This window comes from Mauremys reevesii, linkage group 8, assembly GCF_016161935.1.
Source record: "Mauremys reevesii isolate NIE-2019 linkage group 8, ASM1616193v1, whole genome shotgun sequence".
NCBI classification, from domain to species: Eukaryota; Metazoa; Chordata; order Testudines; family Geoemydidae; genus Mauremys; species Mauremys reevesii.
The window spans coordinates 17,631,782-17,649,891 of record NC_052630.1 but is presented as its reverse complement, the minus strand read 5'-3'; the positions used below and the strand labels follow the sequence as shown (position 1 = coordinate 17,649,891).

At 37.6% G+C, this 18,110-nt stretch overlaps 1 protein-coding gene across 11 annotated transcripts in view; it reads right to left on the bottom strand.

The window, feature by feature from the left end:
• Positions 1 to 18,110, bottom strand: part of TCERG1 (transcription elongation regulator 1) — a 50,916-nt gene that overhangs the window by 13,046 nt on the left and 19,760 nt on the right. For 6 of the 11 annotated variants that reach the window (XM_039484416.1, XM_039484417.1, XM_039484419.1 and 3 more), the window contains 9 exons: positions 17,560 to 17,675; positions 16,619 to 16,648; positions 14,377 to 14,465; positions 9,174 to 9,334; positions 7,385 to 7,451; positions 6,118 to 6,253; positions 4,776 to 4,865; positions 3,429 to 3,547; positions 1,081 to 1,231 (listed from right to left, as the gene is read on the bottom strand). In XM_039484416.1, the coding sequence (XP_039340350.1) occupies positions 1,081 to 1,231; positions 3,429 to 3,547; positions 4,776 to 4,865; positions 6,118 to 6,253; positions 7,385 to 7,451; positions 9,174 to 9,334; positions 14,377 to 14,465; positions 16,619 to 16,648; positions 17,560 to 17,675 (959 nt within the window). The remainder of the gene's footprint in view (positions 1 to 1,080; positions 1,232 to 3,428; positions 3,548 to 4,775; positions 4,866 to 6,117; positions 6,254 to 7,384; positions 7,452 to 9,173; positions 9,335 to 14,376; positions 14,466 to 16,618; positions 16,649 to 17,559; positions 17,676 to 18,110) is intronic. The other 5 variants (XM_039484421.1, XM_039484415.1, XM_039484418.1 and 2 more) reach the window with 1 other exon arrangement.

Sequence of the window (18,110 nt, the reverse complement as noted above, 5' to 3'; positions counted from 1 at the left end):
AGTATGTAAAAGTTTAGGTATAGTTTTCAATTAGATTTCATTCCTTTTCTCTGAAAGCATAATCATTTATTGAAAACATCAGCAATAGAATAAATGTAATTTAAAAACCAATAATGCATTTAATTAGAAGAATCAGATTCTTGACTTTGGAAATATTTATCCAAAATTGCTATTTCAATTATTAAAGTATTCCAATTCTTGTATGCCACAGCATTTTATCTTCTACAAGTATCATGCTACTCTCTCACCACTGCTTCCTAATAAGTGGAATTTACACTAGCTCTGTTTTACACAATAAATGTTGGAGATTTTAAATGTCAAAAATGATTAGGCTTCAGAGGTTATTTTTCTCCATTCACACAACACACAGGGACATTTAGGAAAGTGGCTGCATATTCTGATAGTAACACTATTGATGCCACCTCCGTAGCAGTCTGTTTTCCCAGTGGTGAGCGCTTGCTCCTGAGTATTGACATCACAACCAAATGACATTTGGAATTCATTAATCTTTAATAGTCGACCTTTAATTCTGATAAGCAGTAATTTATACTTAAGGTATGTTTACTGAAAGATTAGAAAGTCACTAAAGTGCTACCTTTTAGGTAGAAAAGGAGATAAAGCAGCTTTTTAAAATTTAAATGGACTAGTCTACAAAGAATTCTGAAATCTTATTGCCACCACTGAGAGAAGAGGAAGGTAATGGCCAGTTCTGGATTTTCTACCCAAAGAGGACAAGCATCCTTTTCATCCTCCAGGATGTCACCTTTTTTAAAAAAAAAGACAAGTATCATTCCAGTTAAAAACAGCATGATGTGGCTTGTGGGTTTATTTATTTAATTTATTTTAAATATAATGAATTATCAGTGTATTTGCATTGCCTAGAAGTTGATATACCTGAAAAATTAATATGATTAATTTAAAAGGCCATAAAACAAGGAGTAGTCAAATATTTGTATTTTAAAAGCTGTAAGGCTAGGGAACAAAAATCTTAGTGAAAGAACACTGGAAACCAAATACTGGCTTTGTCCCATCCCATTCAAGCGACCACCACTCATGCCACTGGAACTAAAACCACCTTACCTTCTCACCTCTGGTCTTCGAATCTTCTTTCTCCTTCTTTCTTGCCGCTGTGACAAACTCGTTAAACAAGGCCTCTCGATCTTTCATCTTTTCAATTGCCTTGAATCTCGAGTCTTTAGCATGCTTGGCTGCAAATTCACTAAAAGTAGCTCTGTAACAAAATGGCAAGTGAACTGATTTGTTCGAGCTATCTTTGCTGTGAAGTAGGTTCAGCAGAAAAAGCATCTCTTCTGCTAGATCACGTGCCAAAATACAATTAAAAAAAAAAAAACCCTCTCTTCTCACTATGCAGATAATTGATCAATAAACTACAGAGAGGAGTTGGGTTAAGCAGACACAAAGAAGAATATTGCTCAAGACTTATACTTAAATTATCCATGCAAGTGTGCAGGTTTAGGGAAAAAAGATTACAATGCAACCAAAGAAAATAAATGTGCTTAATTCAACTGTCTAGAACACCTTAACTTCTTGGGATTAACACTGTAGTGCAGCCTATCCAGATATTTCACGACTGTGCGATCTAAAATTTACATGCACTCACTTGCAGCCAAACTGTGCTAAGAGTGACACTGGGAAATTCAACATTTGGTGTTAGTCAATGTAGAACACTGGATAAATTAATTTTCCTGCAATGAACATTATATAGTTTAACCTTATGACACAAGGAGTTGGGATATTTTTAACATTGAGCAGGTGCAGTAGTGCAGGGCTTTCCACCCATTATCTGTGTAGCATTCTCTTTACAGTTCTCTCACCTTCAGGGCCAGATTCCAATCTCAGATGTGCAGTAAATATAGTACTGCCACTTACCTCGAAAAAAAACACTACTGTGCTTTTTCCAAGATCTGATGCAAATCTGGCCCCAAGAATACGTGAGACACTTATAATCATACGAATGTGTTCATCACAGCATGGAAATAATTAGACTTGGAAAATCCCGCCTACTGTTGCTGTAGGGTAAATTAAAAAAAGAAGAAAATTTGATAGCTTGTTCAAAAAGATTAGAAAGTGAATGTACAGCTATACTGAAGAACACGAGCTGTATAAAAAAAGTGGTATACAAACTTGAGCATGTTAGACTGGGATAGATTATTTTTTTAAAGTAATTGACACACATGGAAGTGCAGCAATGCCTTAGACAAACAACTGACACTAGAAGATGAAGGATAGGGTAAAACAAAATATGAAGTCCCTCATCTGGAGATTATATTCTTCTCTCCCATTTTTATATTTTTTCTGTGCGAAAACAGCTTTTGTCTTGGTATACATAAACACTCAGAGAGAGAAGAGTTTTAGTTTTTCTTGGATTGCAAAGTACTAAAGTCAATCCTTCTGAAGGACATATTTAGCACACCCATTCATGTATTTTAAATACTCAAACTCCCACAGCTGCCAAAAAGTGTAATCTTCCTGACAACTTCTCTTACTGGATGTCTAAAAACACTGCTGATTGATGATTGTTTTTACAGATGTAAAGTCAATTATGCTGGTTAGCCTAAAGCCTGCACATGCTGGCTTCCAGCACATTTCAATGTATGTCGCTGAATCCATGAAGTTGAAGTGAATCAAATGAACCGTTGTTTTAACATAAAAGAATTCCTGTCTGATCCAGGTTAGAAGTGACACTGAAATACATCTAATGTAAAATATAATGCTTATAAGCTATTAAGTGACATAAGGATGGTTATGAGTTGTTTGGGCGAGAACTATGAACATGAACAATTCAGGCATCTTGGAACCATAATCTAGAATATCTAGTACCCATGCTAAAAACACCAAAACACTTACTGTGATTGATACCCCTGGATGGCATAGACTCATTGTGATTTTTATACTGCAGAATTAGTATTTTCTGTAATACTGTGTAGGATATCTACACATCCACAAATACACGATATACACTTTTTCATTGAAGGTAAAAAAACAAACAAACAAACCCAAACACGTACACAGTGATTTTCTGTTACAAGGAAAACTTCTCACAGGCCAGTACGATCCGCAAAGGCTACAAGTGCTGCATGAGAACACTCATTGGGGGGAAAAAAAAAAAAAATAAAGAGCCCTTTCTCACCATCCAGCCATGTACTGGGGATTTTTTCACATTCTGAACCAGTGAATTATAATATATCAAACCCCCCAAATTCCAGCACTCTGTTGGTTAGGGAGCCTATAATCATGCAGAAGAAAATAATACATTTCAACAGGCCCAAGATTTTCTTAGAGTTCATTTCCCCCTTCTTTTACAGTTTTGAAAGGAGCAAAAGGGGGGTTAAATTACCCACTGAAAAATAAAGTGTATTTTGACCTGGCAAAAGCTTTCACATGTGAATGTGAAATAAGCCACCTACCTTGGATTAAACTTTGCTTCTTCCATCATTTTCTTGAAATCCTCCTTGGCCTGCATTATTTTGTTTTTCTTTTCCTTACGCTCTTCTTCTGCTCTGGTCTTCACATACTGGTCAAATACCTAGAGAAATACCAATAAGACATAAGATGTACAAATTTGGAGTCATATTATCCCCTATGAGGGAAAGGCAGGTGAAGAGAAAGAAAACTTCATGTGTTTCAACTTGCAGAGTTTTCCCAACTAGTCTGTGGAAGGGTATGCCTGCTTTGGCCTAGCAAACGTGTGAATCTGACCTCATATTAGTGAAGAAATCTCACACTCACGGGTGGTCTCTGTATGACCCCCTGGGGCCCGGGCCCAACATTTAGTTCTCCAATTGCAGAACAATTCCAAATGAAGCCATTTTACCATACCTTCCCAGTTCTGCTAGTAGCTGTACCCTGGCAGTACTCAAATATCCAAAATAACCAATACCATTTCCCTTTCATTCATTCTTATATATTTATACACACACCCCATTATTTTGGAAGGAATTACTAATCCACCCTTGTTAGATACCTCTTTACAAGAGAACAGAACTTCTCCTTTCCCCTAACAACTGATACACTTCATATTAGCATGGGCATCTTGCATAATCCTGAATACTTACACTAAGGGATTAAATTACCATTATAACAGAGACCATCCATTTATGCAACACTCACATATTTGCATATCAACAGTAATGTAGAGATTGGAATAACTTCTGTAATACACTCAGAATCCATTCCCACTGCATGTATGGGAAGTGGTGTAATACAGTAGTATTTGTCGTCATATGAACATTTCCTCCCATAACTTGTTTGTTAACCTGAGACTTACTTGGAGGATTTAAATATACTAATACAAAAATAAAGTTGAAACATTTCTGGGTAATATGTTAAGAAAAAGGGGCTTATTCCTCTCCTAAGCTTTTCAATTTTTTTCACTTTTCTTCCTTCATCTGGAGAAAGGATTCCTGAACTGAGTCTGCCTTTATAATAAAGCCTGTGCTTGAATTTTTCAATGCTCAGATTTTTAATGTGTTCGTTATTCATTCTATTAATATTTTGGTGTGACAATGAAGATGCTCTCTGCTGCACCTGTTTTTTGGCAGCCTCCTGGCTATCTATCTATCTATATAATTGCAGCAAGAAATGAATCTTATCACCAGAGAAGTAACAGCTCCTGCTCTCTTTGTTGAAAATAAAGCATAAAACAAACAAACAAAAAACCATTTGCAATACAGGTCCCCAAAGGACTATACTTCCACTCAAAGATTATTTTTAATGATATGTATGTCTTGAAGTTAATTAACCTTTTCTATTACCTGTTTCCTTTCTTTAGGATTGAGAAGCAAGTACCGAGGATCGAAAACTATCTTGTGCAGCTCCTTCTCCCAGGTTGAAAAGGCAGAAACCTTTAAAAAGTAAAAAATAGACTGGATTTTGCCTGGTAATTAAGTTCCCCCAAAGATACAAAGGTTGTGTATTTTGCTTGAAATCTACAGGACATCTGTTAAAAAGACGACATAACTGAAATCCATCCTGAAGTTTTCATCACTAATAGATGACAAGCGGTGGGAGGTTAGCATGGCAAATTTCCACACTAATTGGCTCTGAAAACGTCTACATAATTACACAGAAGTAACACACATCTAATTACTCATTAAAATAACCACTACTGTGTGGCATTTAAAAATCACTACATCAGAAGAGAACCTTCAAGCTTTGCATTTTGATTTCCCATGACTGCTCTGTTCCTTTGCTAAATGTTCTGAGTTTTTAAATTGAAAGTTTCTCATACACAAATGGATCTTTGTATTGAAAAAATGCCTATCCTGTAAGCTGATCTCAACTGAGCTTTTTTGGAATAACCCTAAAATGGCACTGCTGTGGATCAAAACAAAAGATGTACAGGCATCACTTCAAATTTGGAACCTCTTTTCTTTTGCATATAAACATTGCTACCATTCTAGGAAGCCAGTGCATCTATAAAAGTCAACAGGTATTGATCAAGCCTCAAACTCAGTTTAATTAAAAAAGAAATGGCTAGTTTTCAATGTTAGCAGAATAGTTCAAGGAAAGATGAGGTGAAAGTTTTTCTCCTTTCATGTTGTGATCATGGGAAGATTTTAAAAGAACAAATAGGAATGAGGTGCTCAACTCCCACTGATTTTCAATGGGTACTGGGTGCCTGATATGACCTCTGTGCCTCTGAAAAATCTCCACCTCCCTACCTATGTTTTGACATGTCAATATACTACATACTTTTTTAAAAGAAAAGTCTTCGGGACAGGGATTTATCCCCTTCTCTTTCCTGTACATCAGCAGCACACTGTTGAAACTTGAAAACTAACATTGGAAAATTAAATATATAAACAAAATCATGCTAATTCACACTGATTGTGGCTTAAAGAATCAGGAGATATGAAAGGAAAAGATAATGCATCACAGAATATTTGGTTCACTTATTTTGACAACGTAGTTCAGTTTTAATTATTTAGGATAACTGTGATGATTTTAGTAATCACAGCCCCAACTCGTGTTCAATCTTTCCTCAGAAGTGGGATGAGACTGCTTTTGTGTGTATGAGAATTATTAGGCTTGCAAATTAGCAAAGTAAGAATTAACAAGGTTCTACTTTATTGTCAAAAGGATAGTTCCTCTGACCCCTCTCTCTAGCAGCATATCCTTGAACTGTTTCATTCGAGCCTCCAGCGGGACAATGGCCCTCTCACGTGCAGCTTTAATTTCAGCTTCCATGGCAGCCTCCTTGTCTGAATCAATGTCTTTGTTGTCATCTTTCCTGTAAAAATCAAACATACAGTATCCTCTTAGAAGTGATGTTAACACTGCAGTTAAGATATCTAACTGCATCACAAATAGAACATAAATTTTAGATCATTCCAGCAATATAGGCTTGTACAAACCACTGCATGACATTTGTCAAAGACTGAAACATCAGAGTGAATAAACACAAACAAGGCATTCAGATTTTAAGTATTATCAAGCGAATCAAAAGAAAATGTAAAATCACTAAAAAGAAAAGTAGGTTTAATCCATCTTTTGTTTTATACTATTTTACATTCTAACTCTTTGTTAAAAACACCAGGCTCCGTTTATTGAGTTAAAAAGGACATGATTGAGCAAGTTTATAACATTTATAATGTAGAGCAAATTAAGTTTAAGGGGGGGAACTGCCAAAAAAACCACACCAAATAATTCACTTTAAGACATTTTTAAAAAATACACTGCTCATCTAGGGATATTTACTGAGACATTCTTGGTTCCCAGAAGTATTATTCTAAATTCTCACAGTCATAACCAGGATCTAATTCATGATTACATCAAATGACACAAAATACCAAGATGGGAGTAGTTATACTTCTAGCAAGGCATATAGCTGTAGGAGCAATAACATTTGCCCTGATTTTCTGCAAACCAAACAAAGCAAAAACAATCACTCTTGATGTTATAGCACAGTCAAAACAGCCTTTTTATAGAAAATCAAAGAAGCTCAAAAATCGATACTACTGTCTTTTTGGGGCAACAAAAACTTGTGCAAATAGAGTGAACACAAGCTGGGCAAATGAGTGGCATATGCTAATACCACAGAACTGTATAATGTAAAGACAGCTCAAAATGCTCCTGAGGGAGATCAGGCTATCACAGATAGCTTCTATCACAAACACACATTTATTATTTATGACTTCCACAGAAGATGGAATTCTCTCTCAACATGAATTCTATCCAGCTCTAAAACCCTCAAATTAAGTAACATTAGCAAGAAAGGTAGCAGAAATCTAAAGTAATCCTGTTCACTTATACCCAGGCAATGCCATTGCCTTCAACAGGGTTGCATGAGTGCCGCTGAGACCAGAACAGAGCCTTCTATATCTAGACTAAGTCCATATAAGTGTTTTCAAGATTAACTTACTTTCGCTTCTTTGTTTTAATAGGCTCATCATCATTTGTTTCCTCTGCTGATTCATGATCTTCTTTAACTGTAAGATAAGTGTCATTAACAGTCTTCTAGATGAAGTAAAGAAAAGTTCACAACTTATGCCTGAAGCCTCTTGCATACCATATAAATCTGCCTGATCACAATTTTAACCCATTATTTTGAAGGAAATTAGATGCAATTCTTCATTCAGTTTTAGAGAAATATCATCGGAGCTTGACAATTTTTGTCACTATGGCATTATGCTTAAGTCTCCATCTTTAATTGTCCCTATAAATCAGATTGTTATAGCAAGTGCCAACACCCTGGTTTTGTATTAGCCACAAAACAATTCTCTTCCATATTCTATTTTCCATTCATTCAACAGAAGGGATTAGTTCTTATGAAATCTGCTCTCTAATTACATTTAAAATCCTTTTCCCATAACAAGATTTAAGAACTCTCTTTTCATTTGTGTTTTATACACTTGCATGCAGAAAATAGAACAGAACCATAAATATACAAACTCAAACTGCTGAGCTCATTCATTTCAGTAAAATTAAGTAATCAAACTATCATCCCTAAACCCAGCGCGAAGCCCAGCGGACTGTGTAGGTGGCCCACTTTCCTCACCACCCCCCTCCCCATGGATCTGACTGTAAGACTGGGACGCAATTTAGTATAAGTTAGAAGAAAACACAACATTAGCAGTTATCAAACAGTGGGTCACCATTCCACTTCACTGGGTTCACCAGGGCAGAAAGCTGCAAGCAGGAACTCCCCAAGGGGTGCTGGAGCCCCAAGCCCTCTGCCCTGAGTGGGGCTGAAGGTAGAAGGTCGCAATTTTTTTCTAGTGGGGAGGGGGGTTAGTGATTTTTTTCTTTTAAGTCCAAATGGGTCGTCTGCATAAAAAGTTTGAGAAACACTACATTACATGATTTGTGGTCAGTTTTGTATTTTAAAGGAATTAAACATCTAACTCACATTTCCAAAAAAAAAATTGAGGCTAAAATGTGCCTTTGTAAATGCTTCATTGAGACCATTTATATCTTCTAATTGCAAAGTAATATTTTGCACTACTGTCTTTAGAATTAAATCTCCCTTATATTTCCCCACCCAAAAAAAGCCTTTTCCTCTTAAATGCTCAAGTCTATCATTCTTGGATGATTTATTAGAAATTATGCCCAAAATAGTCTTACTTCAGTAGCTTCTTAATGAAAATAATGCTGCCCAACCCCCAGAAATAAACACAATTTCTGATCACTGCAGAATTTTATTTCAGTCAACATTAATTTAATTCCCTTCTTTCAATGCTCCAGTATTTTACGGTCTTATCTTTGTGATTAGATCTTTGTCTGCTTTTTGTTGGCCTGAAAATCTATTCCTGTTCCCTATAATTTTTTTTAACCATTTCTCCCTTTCTTCTCAATAAAGAATGTCTGTTCCTTTAAGTTTGTTTTCATACATATTTTCTTTTATCTAACATAACATTTCTCCTGTCATTAACATCCCCTTTATTCTCTTGGACCTTTTTTTTTTTAAGCACTTCATATATCTGCAATTTATTATCCCAGTCAGCTTTTTAACTTAGTTGTCTCAGTTTTCATAATTACACCTCATTTTTCAAAGTCAGCTTGCAGTTCTATCAATCACTTATTTTTTATGCTCGTTTTGAAAATAAGCACAAAATGGAGCTTGGGCAAAAAGTTGTTCGTTGCCTCTCTATTAATCCTATAAAGGTGGTGATGGGGAGAATGGGGACTGATAATGATGATTTTCCTCTTACTTTGTTTCTTTCCTTCTTCCATTCCTTTTTTGTGAGGAGGTTCCTGAATAATTTTGTCCACATCAGCTCTTCCAATTAAGTCCTCTGGCCGGTCCCACATAGAGAGACGAGTGGTTGGGTTGTAGAAAAAAACCCGCTCATCACCAGTCCATACCACACACCTAAGAATTTTGAAACAGAATGCACATGCACCAAGTTTAGTTTTATCTATATTCATTTTATATACCTGCTTTATATCACCCATGAGAATTGAAAATATTAAGTCACTCAGAAAAAAAGACAATGCCTTCTAATGTTGTCCTGCAAAGAATTTAGATTTCTAATCTCTTCCAGCTATTCACTATCCGCTTTACAGAAACAGAGGAAAACGAACAGATGCTAAATGAATGATACTGCAGTTCAACAGGTTAAAAAAAACCCACACTCTCACCAATCATCAGTAGAAAACTTTCTCTGGCAAGTGGCCTAAAACTTTCAGTTTCTGTGGAATATAAGCTTTTGTTAAAAAAAAAAAAACAGCTTTATAATGTTGCAAAGCTAACCTCCCAAATGAGAAACAACAGAGTACCATCCTACTCACTCAGCAATAGAGCTGTGATTCTGCATTTGATACTGCTGCTTTCTCAACCAGCAAAGAGTAAAACTGAAAATATTAAAGTGTCACTGCTACTGATCAGAACCCTGTGGGGGAAGTAAAACTGACTGGATCCTAATCAATTTTCATTCTGCAGCTGCTGCTTCTTAAAACTGTATGCAGCATTAGAGAAGCATGAGGAAATATCCACAGGAGAAGACATTCAAAAAACCCACACACCAACAGATTGGAAGAGTTGAGTTCTGTGGGAGAGAATGGGAGCCACTTCTGAGTTCATCTGTCCTCTAACTAACCTGCTTTTGTTGTTTCCACCAAATGTGTAAAAGTCTAGCCTGAACTACATCTCTATTTAGGAAATAATGTGCCTCGTATTATTTTGGTCTAGCTCCCATTCATGTGATTGATTTTTCTGTTCTGGTGAGCTCACCGGCTACTACTCTACAGGATACCAGAATGTAGGTCATAGTCATGTCTAGGTTATATTTAACACATAACTACAAGATATATCTATTTTCCCAGAACAGAACTGAAGAACTGGTTTTTCCCTGGTAGTTTACGTAATAGGCTTCAAAGCTCAAAAATACAATTTTACCAATATTTTTACCAAAAGACATAGAAAATCCAATACCACTCTAGAAAAGTATTCGCTCTAGATGTCTGAATCAGATATTAGTACTAAGGAACCTTCTATCTCTGCTACCTTGATAAAAAGTCATCAGATGGGAAAATTCAATCCTAACACCGCTGTTTAAGATTTACAGACCATGCTCTGATGTTAAAACTTCTGCTTTACTCTGTTAGTGGTTACAGAGGTAGCCTTAGATAGAGACTTGACTTTAATTGTTCTAAGACCCAGGTATTAAAGAGACATCAATGGTTAAACTGGACTTGCAAAGAAATGACATCATTATTAGGCTCCTTTATATAGACACAAAGAATGGTTACTTAACTAACAGTAACTGTGGATCTTCAAGAGGTTATCTAGATCAGAGGTTCTCAAACTGTGGTCCATGGACCACCAGTGGTCCGCAAGCTCCATTCAGGTGGTCCGCGGATAGCTCCCTCTAAGGTGCGCGCCTAGGCAGCCCCACACAAGAGAATGAAGGGCCACCCACCTAATTAGTGGAGCCGTGCAGGTGTGACTTCACTAATTAGGTGCCTGGACCCTGGAGAAGACGCACATGGAAGGTGAGGTGGTGGTCTTGGGGGGGGGGGGGGAATATGGTGTAGGTGAAAGGGGGCAGTGGAGTGAGAAGAGGGCATGGAGGGAATTTGGGATGTGCAGGGCTGCAGCAGCCAGAGAAAGAGGCGACTTTACTCAGCCCCAGGGCTGCAGCTGCCGGAGAGAGACGGCCCTCCTGCCCAGCCTCAGATCTATGGCGGGGGAGACCCCCCGCTCCTTCCCAGCCCCAGTTAGGGGGCTGCTGAGGAGGGGGAGAGAGGGAGAGACCCCCTCTTTCCCAGCCCCAGCTCAGGGGCTGCAGCAGCAGGGTAGAGAGGGCACATGCATTGCATTAGAAAGGTAAGACTACTGATATTAAAATGTGAGTTGTGTGCTTTTATTTGTAGAACAAAAAAAGTTTATCATCATCAAGGTTTTTTTTTTTAATATAGCACTTTTACCCAAAGCGTTTTACAACAGTTAGCTAATGGTACAAACAACATTTGGAAAGATCATTAAGTGGTCCGCCGAGACCCTAAGCAATTTTCAAGTGGTCCACAAAAAAAAAAGTTTGAGAACCACTGATCCAGATGGATTCCATTCTAGGTGCACGTGCACCCAATGCTCATGGGATCAGATTATTTTGCCAGCAGTATCCTTTAAGGCCATATCCGAGCTCTAGATGGATTCACATCCCCATACTTGAGAACATAAATGGCGGTGCAGGCCCAACCAACTCTAAGTTCCTTTGCCAATACAGAATGCCAGAGGAGTAGTACTCTGTAGAAGCGGGGTCAGGAGGGTGAATCATGGAATCCAGGTGGATAACACATCTCGAAAAAATCACAGTTCCACTCTTGGTGACTAACCAGCAGTTGTCTGTCTGCTTGGAGGTAGGTACTAGAAGTCCTACTTAAAGAACGACTGTAGGACAGCGCTACCAAAATGGGCATTATTTTTGGAACCATCTACCAAAGAATAGTTTCTTGTAAATGCGTGGACTGAGTTCCACACGGCTGCTCTATACATTTCAGAAATAGGTACATTCTTCAGACAGGCAGAAAAGGTTGCCTGGGCTCTAGTGAAATGAACTCTCATGTGGCTAGATGGATCTCACTTGGCTAGCTTGTAAGAAATTCTTAAACAACTGCTGGAGACCCATTTTGATAATCTCATTGCGTATACTGCCTGGCCCTTAAACCTATCAGCAAAGTCACGAACAATCTAGGTGTGTTCCTAAATGTTTCCGTCCTGTTAAGGTAATAGGGCAATGCCCTTACTATATCAAGAATATGACATCCCCTGGGGTTGATGAGGCTTGGGGAAGAAGACTAGGAGAAGAATACACTGGTTCATATGGAACTCTGAAGCAACTCTGGCTAGGAATTTGGAATGAGGCCTGAAAGTAAACCTGTCCTTATGAAACACTATATAAGGGGGACCTTCCATGCACGCCTGAATCTTCTCTCCCTTTGAGTCAGTGTAAGATCTTCTAAAAAAGAAGGCTTCACTGATAGGTGGTATAGGGAGCAGGTTGCAATTGGCTCACATGGGGGACCCATCAACACTGTTAGTATTATACTTATGTCTCACAAACTGGGTGAAAAACATGAATAAGGCCCTTAAGAAATATACCCACTCTAGGGTGTGAAAATACAGTGCAGTCCTAGATAGGAGGGTGATGTGCATATATTGCTGCTAGATGAACACTTTATGGAACTACCTGAAAAAAAATCAAGATGGTTTCAGAGATAGTAAATAGTCCAATTTTGCTGAAATGGGTGTTGCTGAAGGAGACATAACTGATGCTGAGATGTCCAAATAGGAAACCTCTTCCATTTAGCTTTTAAGTCAATCTTGTTGAGACTTTCCTGCAGAATGTTCTGAACTTCAGTTGAACTGCTCCTTTCAGTAGATGTCAAAATGCCTTAAAGTTATCTGTTGGACAAGGTGTAGATGACTGCCTCATCAGGGGAAGATGACAAAATTGCTTGCGAGATCAACTGGTCCTCCACCTTTGCCTGTTGATCTTCCTCTCTCTTAAGGGAAAAGGATCTAACTAACCCCTTGAAATGGGGACAGAGGATGTTGTCTTGTGGGAATATGGTTGCATACTCCAGGATGCCTGTACATATGGATACAACACTGGTGGACACAAGAGGAGGATAATGAGGGCCTTGACCCTGTGGGCATACCTACACTGCAATTAGATACCTGTGGCTGACTGACTCACAGGGCTCAGCTTAAGAATCTGTTTATTTGCAGTGTAGACATCCAGTCAGGCTGCAGCCCAAGCTCTGGGACCCTCCAACCTCAGTGTATACATATCCTCTAAGACCCATGCCTTCTGCTCAAAAAGTCGTTTCTGAAGGAATAGCTCCTGGTAGCTCTGAGCCTACTATCAATGAAAAAAGTTAGTAAAAAATACAAAAACAATAATAGTCAAACAAAGTTAACAATGTAACAACTACACTAACTCACCACTAACTGTCTACAACAAAGTCGTACAGTTCTCTCTTGCTGCCACAGGCAATAAGAAGGAACTGAGACATGCTTGGGCCTACTCTTCTCTTTATCTCCTTGGACACCTGGGGGGTAGGTGCGGCCTCAAAAGCCACCAAAGAATCTGATCTCCCATGCACTAGGTGCATGTGGACCAAAAATGGAATCCTGTGGACAACCATTTGAAAAAGAAAATGTTTTTAAAAAAAATTAAAAAACCACCAAGCAGAGGTACAGAGGTTTTCCCACCATATTTTCTAATCTGTATTGTGTATATCCGCCATATATTTTTATCACATCAGGAAGCCCCTTTGGAATTCTTGTGTATACATTTCTTGTAAATGGCAGACAGATCCTTCCAAGTACCCATGATTTTCTTTCTTGCAGTAGGTTCAATGATCTACTATTTCACAGCATGATTACTTTCATATTAGCACACTGAACAGCAACAATTCCAAACTGAAGGGCTCCAATGTGGTTGACAGATATACATCCAAATGTCAAACAATATTCCCAGAATTCCTATTAACATTAAGATCTACAGAGATTTGTCCTTCACAGTCCTATTTTTGCTTCCAGAGATTCGGCGTCATTTCCCTCAATTTAGAGATCTTGCAATAATACTGTTAATATTACTTTGAAGTTTGAAGTATATTTCATTTTAGGATTTCAAACAACTTTACAAATCTTAAGCTCCATTCCCCTTGTAAGGCAGGTACAGTGTTGGACCATTTAACAGACAGTTAAGAGGCAAAGCAAATTATCTAATTGGCTCTAGGAAACAGGGTCAGTGAAGGAGCCAGGAAAGAATTCATGAGTCCTGACTCCCAGTCTCCTGTTCCAACAATGGAGCAACACTCCTCACCAACAAGATGTCTGCTGCAACATACTACAGGGAAAGGAACTGGAATACCAAAGGTGTGCACTGGGAGCTAACTACATACCATGGGGTTCCAGGAATAGGAGTAGTTGCAACTGGTTTTGCTTTCTGAGCTGCTTTTTCTTCTTCAGTCATTTCTTCCTCTTTTGGCTCCTAGAAGGGAAAAAAAATAAAGGTTGTAAGAGTCCGCCATGTTCTCTGTTCAGCTAATTTCATTTATATCCAATTGACAGTAATGTGGAATCATATTTATTTAAAATAATGTTAATCAACAGCCTCAATTACATTCACAGAGTTTAAGGCAGGAAGAATCTATTAGATCACTTAGTCTGACCTCCTCTCTCTCTCTCTCACAGGCCACTAATTTTCACCCAGTTCCCCATATATTGAGCCCAATAACTTGTCTTTGACTAACATAACTTTTGTTTTGCTAAAACGTGTCTTACAGAAAGACATCCAGTCTTGATTTGAAGACTTCAAGAGATGGAGAATCCACCATTTCCCTTGGTAGTTTGTTCCAATGGTTAATCACTCTTACTATTAAAAATTTGTGCCTAATTTCAAATGTCAATTTGTCTGGCTGCAGCTTCCAGCCACCAGTTCTTTATCTGCTAGATTAAAGAGCACTTTAGTACCTGGTACTTTCTTCCCGTGAAGGTACTTAAACAGTAACCAAGTCATCTCTTAATCTCAATAAGCTAAAAAGGATAGCGCTCTAAAGTCTCTCACTGTAAGGCATTTTCTCCAGCCCGTGAATCATTTTTGTGGCTGTTCTGCATCCTCTCCAGTTTTTCAATATCCTTTTTAAGATGTGGACACCAGAATCATAAACAGTAATCCTCTATCATTCTCAATAATGCTATAGGTTGATATAAATATCATCTCCCTACTCCCCTGTCTATACAACCAAGGATCGCATTAGCCCTTTTTGCCATAGCATCACACTGGGAGCTAGCTACACTGAGTTATTGTCCACTATGACCCTTAAATCCTTTTCAGAGTCACCCCTTCAAAGGATAGTCCACCGTTCTGTAGATATGGCCTAAGTCCTTATTCCTAGATGAGTAAGTTTGCATTTGACTGTATTAAAACATATTTTGTTTGGATTTCTTGGTGACCTGGGCCCATTCAGATTGGTCCATATGATCATTATCTACTATTCTGCCTATCTGTGTCATCTGCAAATTTTAGCAGCAGTGATTTTATATTTGCTTCCAGATCACTGATTAAAATGCTAAGTAGTGTCAGGCAAAGTACCAAGCACTTTGGAACCTTATTAGAATTACCACAATTGACTGATGATTCCCCACTGATGACTACTTTTTGAGATCTGTCAGCTAGTTCTTAATCCATTTAATATGCTCCACTGATATATTGTGCTAATTATAAATGTAATGCAGTACTAAAGACACAATGTGGGTGAAGCAATATCTTTTATTGGACTAACTTCTCTTGGTGAAAGAGAGAAGCTTTCATGTTCCTCAGGCCTCTCTAATGTCCTGGGACCAAAACAGCTACAATAAGGCAGTACTAAGTCAAATATCTTACAAAAGTAAGTACACTACTTCTTTGAAATTTATCAATCAAACTTGTAATACCTCAGAGAATGAAATCAGGTTTGATTGGCATTAATTATATTCCTGTCCTTTAATTCTTTATTGTGTTCCCTATCAGTTTTTCCATTATTTTGCTTGGGACTGATGTCAGGCTAACTGACCTGTTTCCCAGGTCATCCCACTTGCCCTTTTGGAATAATGGCACAACAGCAGTACTCTTTTAGAATCGACTAGAATTTCCACAGTATTTCAAGATTTATTAATAATTAACACAAGCGGGTGAGAGATTTCCCCAGCCAACTCTTTTACGAGTCTTTGGAGTAAATTATCCAGGCCTGCTGATTTAAGAATGTTTATTCCTAAGAAGTCATCTAACATCCTCTTCAATTACTAATGGACTGGAAAACACTTCACCCTCAATTGATATGACTACATCTTGCTACTTTCAAAATAAAGAACAGAAATATTTATTGAACACATCTGCCTTTCCTGAATCATTAACAATTTTACCATCTCCATGTAGTAATGGGCCTATAACATTGCTAGATTTTCTTTTGTGCCTGTAGGTTTAAAAAACCCTCCTTCTTAGTATCTTATTAATTTTCATCTGTCTTCTCAAATGTAACAATGTTTTGATTATTATGCTACAGGCTTTAGTTTCTATTTAAGTCAAGACCCAGATTCAGGAAAGCCCTTAAGCCACATGTTAACACTGACTTCAATGGAATTTAAATATACTTAAACACTTGCCTGAATTGGGACGTTTCCCCGAATCAGGGCCTAAATGAAGAGATTATGGTGAGATATCTACCACAAAGAGAAATTTCAATAAATGTTGTCTATTCTGAAAGCTCAGTGACTTGAAAGACAAGATTTGGCTTACATAAAGTGCTGAACATAAAATATAATTGCCTTTACAGTAGGAAAAAGCAAACAAGCTAGCAAAAAAGTATTAATGACTACTTCAAAAATAAGCATGACAAATTGGATGTGTAGCCTTTCCAATACTATAAACTGCTGTATGTATATTATGACTTGCTTTAATGTTATTGCCAGAAAAATACAGAGCAGATTAGTAAGCAAACAGTACAGAAAGTGTTATTTTTGGTCAGGCAGCTTAGTGTTTTTAAACATTGTACCTTACTTACATAACAAAAAAACTGTACACAAGAAAAAGTTTTAGTTTGGTTACGGTAATTTAAGGGAAACAAATGTACTTTACTTCTGCAGAGGTTCTCTATGATACGACTTTCTGACAAACTAAACTTATTGGTTGTATTGTATACAGGAAGTTTTGCCTTTGTCTCAAAATTACAAAAATAAAGAAAATATGCAAACATGCTTCTCTTTCAATATTTCAGACATCCTGATATCCAGAGCAAACTGAGTTGCTGAATACTTCGAGCTTAATGAGAGAAATGATTTTTTATAAATCAGAATGTATTTAGAGGTAAGACTGTTTTCATTTTCAAGTTCTTACTAACTTACAACCTAATTCATCTCTCTATATTTTTCTTTTTAAAGTTTTTTTAAATAAAAAAATCACTAAATGTCATGAGAAAAAAATACTGTTTTCGAATCACCCCCAATAATCTAAGAACTCAAATTACTAACCATAATCTCTTATCAATATGTCTGCATCCACATATATACACAAAAAGAAGATTTTATTTGGTTGAAAGGTCTTTTACCTCTTTTATCAGCAATTTTATAGGTTCTTCTTTGGGTTCCTCTTCTTCTGTTTCCATTGGCAAAGGCTCCTCTGTAGGTTCTTTAATAGGTTCTTTAATCTTCTCTTCTACTTTTTCTATAAGAAAAAGGATTTTATTTTTTTTAAAGTTTGCCTACGGTAACTTAAAATTTTTACTGAACTCATCAGATTCAGTTTATCAATGTGGTTTTTCAAGTTGTACTTTTCTTTATTTTATTCATTTATTTAGCACTATTCTCTCTCCAGAGAATTAAGTGTCATCCTCAAAGGGCCAGATTCTCTCCTGTGCCAGGATCTGCTCAACATGGGGAAAAGGGGAGGCAGTTAGGGCTCCTAATCTCACAGTATCCCAGCCCCAATGTCTTCTCTAACTTATGGCAGTTGGTGTATGAATTGCTGTAGTGGACCCTACTCTTCCCTCTCCTCCCGCCATGCCCTCTGCCCCCAGGGCAGAAGAGAATTATCAACTTTGCAGCTGAAGTCAAATTCTGGTTGCTCTCTGTTGTTTAGATGTTGTGTAGGAACTGGAAT